This window comes from Gadus morhua, unplaced genomic scaffold, assembly GCF_902167405.1.
Source record: "Gadus morhua unplaced genomic scaffold, gadMor3.0, whole genome shotgun sequence".
Classification (NCBI taxonomy): domain Eukaryota; kingdom Metazoa; phylum Chordata; class Actinopteri; order Gadiformes; family Gadidae; genus Gadus; species Gadus morhua.
This window is the reverse complement of record NW_021963990.1, coordinates 35001-47100: the sequence shown is the minus strand read 5'-3', so window position 1 is coordinate 47100 and position 12100 is coordinate 35001. Positions and strand designations below refer to the sequence as shown.

Sequence of the window (12100 nt, the reverse complement as noted above, 5' to 3'; positions counted from 1 at the left end):
CCGTTTCCTCTAGCTCAGCATTACCTCATCCCAGCTCCCTCTCTGTGGTTCTCTCTTCTGCTCACTTCCTCATTCCATGGGATAATGGCCATCGATTCAGGATGAGGAGAGGCGCACAGGCACACACACAGAGGAGTAGGCCAAGGAAGGGAAGAAAGACATCACAAAAAGAGGAGTGCAAAAAAGAGGGAGGGAGGGAGAGGTTTGAGGTTTGTTCCGAGTTAGTGAAATGAGGTGTGCAAAAGAGATGACAGAGATGTGAAACTGAACCGTTCAGAATGAGGAAGTCCGAGCACTATTATGTTTATCTTGGAGATCTATAGATTTGGGTGTTAAAGGCACTCAAAAAGTGACATTAGAATTATTTATAAAAGTTCAAATGTATTTATTTGACAACACTATAGAACAAATGTTACAAGACACACAGAGGCTGAAGTCATCTGTAATAAATATTCATATCTAATACAATACTGGCAGAACAATTCCCAAGTTAAACATTTTGCAAACAAACCCAACGATTACATTGACATTTAAAAGTTTCCATGTTAAAAGGTGACCAGATGACGCCACCTTTGTCACTCTGACCTATCGGTGATGAGCCTGTCATGTCATGTGACCGCGCAGGCCAATGAAATTCCCCGAAACCAAACAAGTGTTTTTATTGTGCCAATTTAACTGCTGCTTGAGAGAGAGAGAGAGAGAGAGAGAGAGAGAGATGAGAGAGAGAGAGAGAGAGAAGAGATGAGAGAGAGAGAGAGAGAGAGAGGAGAGCGAGAGAGATGAGAGAGAGAGATGACGAGAAGAGAGGAAGAGAGAGAGAGAGAGAGAGAGAGAGAGTTGAAAGTGGATAAAATGTCAGACTTCATATCGTGGGGGAGTCAGCACTGTAATGTCACACCAAAAGAAGTGTTGTGCGGTGTGTGTGCGTGTTAGGAAGTCCTGTGGACATCACAGCAGCACGATGTCACTGCCAACTTCTTTCTTGGGGGTCAACATGGGGGTGGAATGGCGGGAACTGATTAAGCATTGTGTGTGTGTGTGCGTGTGGTGAGAACAATTATTTCCGGACCGTCAGAATATGATGAATAAAAACAACTTTACGCTCAATGCTAACTTAATGCACAGGGCTAACTTTACGCCCAACACTAACTTTATTTAACGCAATACAGTGCTGTCTGTAACTTTTCAAAGTTAACGTCGAATGTACACTTTGTCGGACGTTCACTTCACGTTCAACGCCAACTTTCAAAGCCCACGTCTAATCTCATCTTAAAGTCAACCTCAGACTTCCTGCTAATGGCTAATGTGATGCTAAATGCTCAGGTTGTCTCTGGTGCCTGTTAAAGGTTGTGGTAGGTTCACTGAGAAGTTTTGCCCCAGGAAGGAAGCTTAACCACAACTGAAAAAGATTTCATTTTTTTCTCCTTTTTCTGCACGTCCAAAAAAAAAAACATACCGTCTCTTCGCTCTCTTTCAATCATTTCTCTCCCCTCTTGCTTAGCCTCCTATTGTTAATTCAGTTTCCTCTACACTTCGGGAACCCTCTATTGAAACCCTGTGTGTGTGTGTGTGTGTGTGTGTGTGTGTGGTGTGTGTGTGTGTGTTGTGGTGTGTGTGTGTGTGTGTGTGTGTGTGTGTGTGTGTGTGTGTGTGTGTGTGTGTGTGAGTGTTTATTTGTGTGTGTGTCTGAGTAAACTCAGGATTTTGTATTGCTGCCTCAGCGAATTAAAAGCCCCAGCAAAAAAAATTCTCAGACACACACACACACACACACACACACACACACACACACACACACACACACACACACACACACACACAGTTCACGTCAAGATACACTGCAACCACATTATGTGTGCGTGTTGATATATAAGCGTGGTTGTGTGTGTGTGCTGACTGTAAGCGTGTGTGTCTGTGTAATAGTTTGTATGCTGTCTATAAGCGTGTGTGTGTGTGTGTGCATGTTAACACATATCTCTGCCTCCCTAACCACAGTCTTCCAAAGCGATTTTTACAAACCACTTAATAACTCATAAACGTTAACAATGGAGACAGTTTAGAGGAGGCTAGTTGGCACGCTTGTTTGTGTGTTTGAGCGTGTGTGTGCGCGTGAGTGTGTGCGTGCGTGTTTTTTGTGTGTTATGTGCGCATGCCTGCATACTCGTGTGTGAAACCGCAGGTGCGTATGTGTGCATGTGTACGTGTGTTTGTGCGAGTGTGTGTGTTTATGTGTATGTGTGTGTGTGTGTGTACGCGAGCCAGTTCTGAGGTCTTTTCTAACAGTAAGAGAAAAGCTCTTTGAAGCGGTGGCTCAGGATATAAAAGGCTTCACACCGAACACTGCGTGGGTTCTGTCTCTGTCAGATCTGTGCGTTCTCACACACACGCACACGTACACGCACACAGACACAGACACATGCGTGTGTTGTGTGTTTCCCCCTTCACAGAGGCATTAGAAAGTCCTCCTCTTCCTCTGGGTCGCGCTCCTCTTCAGTGTAGGACACAGGGGGCGCCCTAGGGGCCCGGCCCCCGCTGCTGAGGAAGGTGAGGGCCGGGCGGGACGCCTTGGAGGGAGGGGGCCCCTGGCAGGAGGCGAAGGAGGACGAGGACGGGAGGGGGGCCACCGTGGCTCTGACCTTGTGGGTGGGGGGGGGGCCCAGGTGACCCTGCTGGGGAGAGAGAGAGAGAGAGAGAGAGAGAGAGAGAGAGAGAGAGAGAGAGAGAGAGAGAGAGAGAGAGAGAGAGAGAGAGAGAGAGAGAGAGAGAGAGAGAGAGAGAGAGAGAGGAGAGAGAGAGAGAGAGAGAGAGAGAGAGAGAGAGAGAGAGAGAGAATGTTTCCATCTGCAGCGGCGGAGCGGTTTCATTTGCATGTGGCTCCGTCTTATCAGCCACCCATGCGTCACGGCTCTGTATCAGAGCGCTCTACCGCATCTGGAAGTTCTCCATCGGGCCCCGTGTACACAAAAAAATAAAAACGTCGGCCACACCGCTGACTTTGACGCACGTCTCTGCGTCCGAACACGCACCGATCTATTCCGGCGTGGTCCGTCGGAGCAGAACAGAGATCACGCCGTGGCTGCGTGCCGTGACGGCTTCGTGCCGTGACGGCTGCGTGCTGTGACGGCCCGTCTTCAGACGCGGTGGGGGGCGCACGAGGGAGAGGAACCAGACCGGGAAAGACCACAGAGTCACCGTTTGAAAAGGCGGAACGGAAACGCTCGCTATCACCGTCGCCGAGTGGGGAAGTGATCACCTGGCGTGACCTTTGGCCTGCCGGGGGATCTTGGATCACGCAGCTGGGACGCAGTGCGCGCTGGTGTGATCGTAGGATTATTCTTAGCTTGGTGCCCTTGTGTACCTGGCTGCACTTTTAGTTTAGTATCTTTTGATTGTATGCTTTGATTTTGCGTTGGTTGCGTCGGACAAACTCGTCTGTTAATTAACGAGACTAAAACTTCCTAACAGCTCTTCTTTTTTAACTGAATTAATGCTCAAACTTTGGACGGGAGCAGAGGAAGTAAAGGAAAGGTGTCTAAGACGGAGTTTGAGCCTTAACAGTCTTACAAATGTCATATCTTCAACTTCATGTCTACAAAAGCAAATACACTTCTTCCCATTTTCAGCATAACTGCACCTCAGTGTGTGTGTGTGTGTGTGTGTGTGTGTGTGTGTGTGTGTGTGTGTGTGTGTGTGTGTGTGGTGTGTGTGTGTGTGTGTGTGTGTGTGTGTGTGTGTGTGCATAAGGAGGTACCTGTCTGGGCGGCCTCATGTGTGAGGCTTTGGCGCCCTCTGGTGGGAGAGGCTGGTCTCTTCTGGCCGCTTGAGGTACTCTAGGAGTTCAAAACATAATGACTCACACATACAGACAATCAGACAGGCAGACACACACATAAACACTGACTGACTGACTGACTGACTGACTGACTGACCGACCGACCTGTAGGGGTACTTGGGTCGAGAGAGAAGGGCCCGGTTCTTGAGGTGCTGGTACAGGTTACTAGTCACAGACAGAGGGTTGAACACACTGTCTTCATCAAGCTGGGCCAGACTGCCCTGTGACACACACACACACACACACACACACACACACACCACACACACACACACACACACACACACACACACACACACACACACACACACACACACACACACACACACACACACTAACCAATTAAAGCGTTTAACCCATGGACCCTAAGCAGGTAGCTCTTGTAGAGTCTCGTTAACGTGGTGACCCTCTCCCCCCTCCCCGCCCCGGGGGTCCGCTGACCTGTATGGCGTGCAGGGTGTCAGGCCGGGGGTCCTGGGCGGACGTGGGCAGGGGGCAGGGCAGCAGCAGCTCCCTGGAGACCACCGGCTTCAGGAGGAGGGAGGAGAACGGGGAGGCCTGGAGGACGTAGTGGGCCTGGAGGCCTGGGGGGCACACGCGCACACACATACACACACGCACACGCACACACACAGAGGCACACGCACACGCACAGAGGCACACACACACACACACACACAGAGGCACACGCACACAGACGCACTCAAGCACGCAGACGCACACACAAACACACACACAGAGGCACACACACACACGCAGACGCACACAAGCACAGACGCACACACACTCACACACACAGACGCACACAAGCACGCAGACGCACATGCACACACACATACATATACACAGACACACACATACAGGCACACCCACACAGACACACACATACACTCACGCACGCACACATAGACATAGACGCAAATACACCCACGCACGCACGCACACACATGAACACACTCACACAGAGATGCACATGCATGGTTAATAAATTCTTATTCAGAATTCGTATTGTACAAGGAGACCAGTCAGCGCTTACTCACACACACATATTGTATATAAAGTTTCTATATGAAAAAATAGAGAGGCCCCAGAAATGCCTTCTCCCTGCTGTGATTGAACCCTAATATATTTTTAAGGAAGCGTTGTTTCCAGGAGACGGCCCACCTGGGCGGGGGGCGGCAGGACTACGGGCCGTATCGGACCTCACCAGCAGGAACAGATCCCGGCTCTAAGGAACCCAGAGACGAGGAGGAAGAAGAAGGTAAGCAGGACTACACTTCCCACAACCAGACCCAACACTAGGTCACAGCGAGCCGCCACCATCTTTGTAGTCCTCTGTGGACGATGGTTGGGATTGATGGGATTGTTGTCAGGGGGTCCTGAACTAGACGAAGATCGAGCTGAACTGATCTAGTCATGTAGTGAAAGATGAGGCTGTTGATGGTGTGCGATGGGTCGTAGCCCAAACTAACAAGTGGCGGGGATTCAGGGCTCTCAGACAGACAGACAGACAGACTGACAGACAGACAGACAGATAGACCCTCATGGATTCAGACTCCCCCTACCACAGACACACAAACAAAACTACACACAGACACCCAGACACACGCACACAAACACACACACACACACACCCAGACACACACACACACCTCAATTACAATTATAATTAGGGCATTTAGCAGACGCTTTTATCCAAAGCGACTAACATGGGTTACTACACACATTGACACACCGACGGCAGAGTCAACCATGCAAGGCGACAGCCAGCTCGCATGTTAGTTCGATCCGAACTAACATGCGGATCGAACTAGCAACCTTTCGGTTACAAGACAACTGCTCTACCTCCTGAGCTAAGCCGACCCAAACCTCCACACACACACACGCCCCCCCACCCGTACCCTGAGTGTGTGACAGAGGGCGTGGAACAGATCGTGGTTGCTCTCCAACTCGTCCCAGTCCAGCTGCCAGCAGGAGGTGGGCCGCAGTACCATGGGCAGGCCGTACATCACGCTCTCACACACGCCCTCCATGCGCAGAGTCCTGCGACACACACACAGTAGACACATACACAGAGAACACACACACACACACACAGTACACACACACACAGACACAGTAGACACATGCACAGAGACCACACACACACACACACACACACACACACACACACACACACACACACACACACACACACACACACACACACACACACACACACACACACACACACACACACACACACAAGCACTCAGAACAAATGGTCAGATTCAACACAATTTAAAAGTTTTCCTTTTTCTTGTGGTCATTACTTATGATATAAATTATAATGACAAATGCTGTGTGTGTGTGTGTGTGTGTCTGTGTGCGCGCGCGTGTGCGAGCAAGCGAGCGAGAGAAAGTCTAACGCCTGCCAAGGTGACTCTGCAGCTCTGTTCCCCTGTTCCCATAAAGGGCCAAGCCATATATCATCACTCATCAGTATGCAGAACACACGCGCACACACACACACACACACAACAATCATTCGTCCACACACACACAAATACACACCGTCATAAGCACACACTGGTACAGAACAGGCTTTGTTATGCACACACACACACATACAGACACACTCTCACTCACACACAGACACAGACACAGACACTCACACACAGACACACAGGCAATTTGATGATCATTTCGTTTTTTTAGCATTTATTTTGTATACTGTATGTCTATACGGCTCCATCCATGCTATCCATGAGTGTGAGTGAAAAACTGTGAGGTGTTGCATCCGACCGGGGCTATGGCATATCAGAGTATAGACAGACAGACAGACAGAACGACAGACAGACAGACTTCTGATGAACCACTCGGAATGCTCCAGCCGTAGAACGTTCTGGATGGAATGTCCGTGAGGAGAGTTCCATCAGACAAGAAGGACGGCATTCATGGACAGACACGGGACGTATTGATTGTCGACGCCCCCCTGAAGCTATCAACCAATCAACACACACAGGCATGCTGGCACTCGCAGACACGCAGTGCTTACTTGACGGCTGTGAGTCTTGGCGGCGGAGGGTTTTGATTGGCCGAACCCTTGGCAGGGGGCGGGAGATCTCCGGCGCTCTCGGTCTTTGGGCCAATGTTTAGGGTCAGCGGGAGGAGGGCGGGGCTTAGCAGACGTTCCTGCACGTCACACTTTATGTATACTATAGAGAGAGAGAGGGAGAGAGAGAGGGAGGGAGAGAGAGAGAGAGAGAGAGAGAGAGAGAGAGAGAGAGAGAGAGAGAGAGAGAGAGAGAGAGAGAGAGAGAGAGAGAGAGAGAGAGAGAGAGAGAGAGAGAGAGAGAGAGGGGGAGAGAGAGGGGGAGAGAGAGGGGAGAGAGGGAGAGGGAGAGGGAGAGGGAGAGAGAGGGGGGGGGAGGGAACAAAGGGGTTTAAAGCATCAGATATCCACAATATATAGTCACAGGCATACCTATTTTTGTAGTTCCATGCTTCAATCATGATAAAACAGGGTTAATTTATGAATCTAGGAGGTGTGAATCTTTGGGGTCTCGATTCGATTCCAAATCGCTCCTCGATTCCGAAACGATTCCCGATTCAAAATGGATTCTGGATTCAGTACATAAGGGTGCTGATTTCAGGATCTACTACAGTCCGTTGTGGGCTGTCTGGTAAATGATGGCATGACGGCAGAGGAATGTCTGTATGAGATTACGGATTATTTATATTCGAAAAGGCCAAAATCAACTAATTGCACTTAGGTAAACACACACAACGGCAAACCTAAGAATGATAGAAGATGAGCGTCCAGATTGTTCCATGATTGGATTAGTTCCCGCAACCCTGCTCCTGAATACAACGTACGTTCATATAGGGCCGTGCGATTCATCAAATTTTCATCGCGATCTCGATTTTTTGCGTCAAACGATCAAAAACGTATATAATCGTGTTGAACGTTTTTTTCCTTTTTCTTCTTTATTAAATTTTTCATAGAAATCTGAATAGCTGAATACATAATTTTACATTATATTTTAAGGGGAACTTTCAAAGTTCTCAGTTCCAAAGGTCTTTCTTGTAGAGAAATGCTGAATAACTGCATGATGTTTTCAAACTAAAAAAAATAATCGTTTGAATGAGCCAGCCCTACGTTCATACAAACACAGAGTCTCCCTGACTGGGTCCGGGGCGGTACCTGGGCTGTCTCTGTCCGCCCCCCCGGGCAGGACGAGGTTCAGCTGCTCCCGGTCGCCCCCCTGGGCCTGGAGCCAGGACTTCAGCACCGTCTCCACGGCGACCGTGCTGTTGTCCACTCGCTGCAGGTCCATCTCCGTCCCGAGCATCAGCGACTCTGGGGAGGGGCCGAGACACACGGACCAATGGGAATGAAGGGCGGTTGAGGGATGAAGGTGAAGATGAAGGTATTGATTGATTATTGATTATTGTGTGTACGAGGTTGGGCCAGTGGGTCAGGGGCTTAATTGTGGTCGGCATTAATTGAGACACAAATTCAGCACAAATTCGTGCTGTGTGATCGTTCCCCACTAGAGGGCAGCAGAGTCTCACACACTGCATGACGCCCAAGTACAGTTTCTGTTGGATAGCTGACAAATGGCGCTATCTTATATACGAGTATTAGCCTAATACAATACAATACGGCGAGTCTGCACATTACGAGCAATACTAATCGGAAAACACAGTAACATAATAACAGATATAAGTGTTGTGTAGAATCCATGGGCTGACTGCGGAGACTGTCTGAGTGGCTCTCTCTGAGCCAGAGGAAATGCTCACTTGATTTCCCCAGAGGAGAAGAATATTGGCCCGGTTTGTTGTCTCAGTTTCAGGGCTTTAAGTGGTTTGCTGGGGTATTCATACTATAGCTTTATGGTAAACACGTCTCCCCCCTAGTCTCTGTCCGTTATCACAGAGACGAGGGAGGAAAGAGGAGACGAGGGGGATGAGGAGGGAGGATGGGTGAGGAGGAGGAGGAGGAGGGAGGATGGGTGAGGAGGGTCTACGCTCAAGTGCATCTGTCTCGTCTCATCAGTCACCGGAAAACGGCTCGGAGATTGTGGTGCCACACCCTCTCTCTCTGTCTCCCTCCCTCCCTCTCTCTCTCTTTCTTTTCCTCCATCGCTCTCATTCTCTCCTCTGCTTTCCTTCCTCTTTCCCTCCTCCCCTCTGTTCTCCCTCTCTTTCTCTCTCCCTTTTCTCTTCTCCCTCTATCCTCTCCTCCCCCCCCCCCCCCCCCCCCCCCCCACCCTCTCTGTAGATCCATTATCTGTACACTCATGGGCTGCGGTGGTCTGTGCTTACATCACCATACATGTCCGGCCATTACTGAGCATAATGCTCCCAGACCCTATAGAGAGCCCTCCCACCACCCCCACCCCATCCTGCCCACCTACACCAGCACCAGCCCATCCCCGGACCGCTGTTCAATAGTTTATGACTCCCCTCAGTGGAGAAGTAATGGGCCAGATGGGAGAGAGAGAGAGAGAGAAGGAGGAGAGGAGAGGAGAGGGGGACGAACGGAGGTGGAGAAGGAAGGATGAAGAGGAGGAAGCCAGAGAAGGAGAGAGAGAGGAGAGAGAGGCGATAGAGACAGCATATGGAGCTAGGGATGGATGGGAGGGGGGAGAGAGAGAGGGATGCAAAGTGAAGCGGGAGAGTTAGCGATAAAGATGGAGAATAGAGAAGGGAGAGAACGAGGGGGAGAGATGTGACTGAGGAAGAGGAAAAGAGAGGAGGATGAAAGAGAGAGAGAGAGAGGAGACGAGTGTGCCCAAGTTCTTCAGACGGACTCTGCGATGAGGAACTTTAAATCTGTTAAATTATTGCTCATCGCACGGGCCCATTAAAATATATATTCCTGCACATGTCGCCCGCACAGAAATAAAACCCGGAAGCCTTTTAGGGTCCTGACCCTGTACTTAATCTGCACTCTGCAGACCTCCTCTCTGTGTGTGTGTGTGTGTGTGTGTGTGTGTGTGTGTGTGTGTGTGTGTGTGTGTGTGTGTGTGTGTGTGTGTGTGTGTGTGTGTGTGTGTGTGGAAGCAGTAATGAAGATATGGAGACTGGCCATAAAGTACTATTAATTAAAATGATCTGGAGGGCAGAGGAGTAAGAATGATTGCGGTCCAGGTTTTTGATTAAAAGGGACATCACAGACCACTGCATAAAAAACTTTTAAGACTCTTTTAAATTAAATGTTCTGGCTTTACAGAAAGGAGAGGGGAGAGGAGGGGATGATGATGGCATCATAGCAGAGTGTGTTTGAGATGATGCATTATTTATCTTTGAAAAGTAATATTAACTGATTGCAATTAAGTCAACGCCCATTCCAAATCACAATCACAATCAATGCTGTGCCAGGAGTATTCTTTCCCCCACCCCTTCTCCTGACACACTACTGCATAAATATTTTCTCCCTTTTAAAACAAAATGTTTTGTCTTCCCAGAGAGGAGGGGAGGAGGCAGGAGGGAGAGGAGATGGGAGAGGAGATGGCCTCTCCTCATCCTGAATCGATGGCCATTATCCCATGGAATGAGGAAGTGAGCAGAAGAGAGAACCACAGAGAGGGTGCTGGGATGAGGTAACGCTGAGCTAGAGGAAACGGGGGGGAAGTAGATACATGGAGAGATTATCCACTAGAAGGATGCTACTCCAATGGAACAAACTAGAAAGAAATAGTGGGCGAGAGGGACAGTGGCGGAAAGCATTTACCTCTAGATAACAGGAGGGTGAGGGAGACGAGTAGAAAGGTAGAAAGAAGGAAGGACGGAGCGAGAAAGAGAGACAAATGTAAGGGCGAGGCCAAGTCAGCCAGAGTGGAATCGATTTCACTCTTGGATAATATCTGTCTGGGGAATTGGAAACGAGAGAGAGAGAGAGAGAGAGAGAGAGAGAGAGAGAGAGAGGAGAGAGAGAGAGAGAGAGAGAGAGAGAGAGAGAGAGAGAGAGAGAGAGAGAGAGAGAGAGAGAGAGAGAGAGAGAGAGAGAGGAGAGAGAGAGAGAGAGAGAGAGAGAGGGAGGGGGAGAGGGGGAGAGGGAGGGAGGATGGGTAGGACACCAGCAACCAGAGTTTAATAAAAGGAGGGATGATGATGGAGACAGAGGGGGGGAGAGAAGGTGTGTGATGAATACCAGAGCACTGCCAACAACACTTGTTCCCATCAGCCCCACATTAAATCAGACCATGAGCTGTGTGTCGAGAGAGAGAGAGAGAGAGAGAGAGAGAGAGAGAGAGAGAGAGAGGGGGAACTAAGGGAGAGAGAGAGAGAGAGAGAGAGAGAGAGAGAGAGAGAGAGAGAGAGAGAGAGAGAGAGAGAGAGAGAGAGAGAGAGAGAGAGAGAGAGAGAGAGAGAGAGAGAGAGAGAGAGAGAGAGAGAGAGAGGGGGGGAACTAAGGGAGAGAGATAGTGGAGGGCATTGAGTATTGATCCTCACAGAAACAATCATTGGGAAAGCAGGATGGGTTCGAACTGTTAAACCGTGCACCTTCAGCAGTTCTTTTATTTTATGTGTGTGTGTTCTTGTGCTCATGACAGTGCATGTGCAAGCACACACATACAATCTGGATGAATCAGTGTGCAAAGACCTAGCGTTCACATTGAGAAACCTCCCTGTTCGCCAATGTCTCTCGTCCCTCTCTCTCCTTCCCCACTAGACTGCTCGCACTTCAATACTCCCAACGTAAACTCTGAGACAGAGTGTGTGCGTGTGAGTGGATTACTCAAGTGTGTGTATACGACTGCACTCCAGTTTCAATTACAAGGCATTACCTCTCTCTCTCTCTCTCTCTCTCTCTCTCTCTCTCTCTCTCTCTCTCTCTCTCTCTCTCTCTCTCTCTCTCTCTCTCTCTCTCTCTCTCTCTCTCTCTCTCTCTCTCTCTCTCTCTCTCTCTCTCTCTCTCTCTCTCTCTCTCTGCGCCATTTAAAATTCCCAGTATGCAAGGTGACTCACTTGCCCGCTCATCTGCAAATCTAAATCGAATGTCCGATCGCGTAATGTGTGTGTAGATGTCCTCCAAGACACACGGAGGACTCCAACACACAAGCACACACACAGACACACAGAAACCCCCCCACACACCATCATCTTTCCAAATAGTATGTGTCATTTCTGTGAAAGTGTTGGGGGGTAAATCCCCTATAATGACACAATCTTCCCCCAGAGAGAGCGTGTGGGGGTGTGTGTGTGTGTGTGTGCGTGTCTATCTTTTCCTTTGACATCAGAAGTAAGCGATGAACAGCCCACAGACGGGTAGCCGAG

General features: G+C 49.4%; 1 protein-coding gene across 1 annotated transcript in view; it reads right to left on the bottom strand.

The window, feature by feature from the left end:
* Nucleotides 1-2183: 2183 nt before the first annotated feature.
* The window catches only part of m1ap (meiosis 1 associated protein), a 33860-nt gene continuing 23943 nt past the window's right edge, over nt 2184-12100 (bottom strand). Inside the window, exons 5-12 of the mRNA XM_030350052.1 lie at nt 8019-8174; nt 6870-7029; nt 5734-5875; nt 4997-5060; nt 4274-4416; nt 3938-4053; nt 3752-3830; nt 2184-2669 (exon numbers count right to left, since the gene is read on the bottom strand). Of these exons, the coding sequence (XP_030205912.1) occupies nt 2442-2669; nt 3752-3830; nt 3938-4053; nt 4274-4416; nt 4997-5060; nt 5734-5875; nt 6870-7029; nt 8019-8174 (1088 nt within the window). The 3' untranslated portion in view covers nt 2184-2441. The remainder of the gene's footprint in view (nt 2670-3751; nt 3831-3937; nt 4054-4273; nt 4417-4996; nt 5061-5733; nt 5876-6869; nt 7030-8018; nt 8175-12100) is intronic.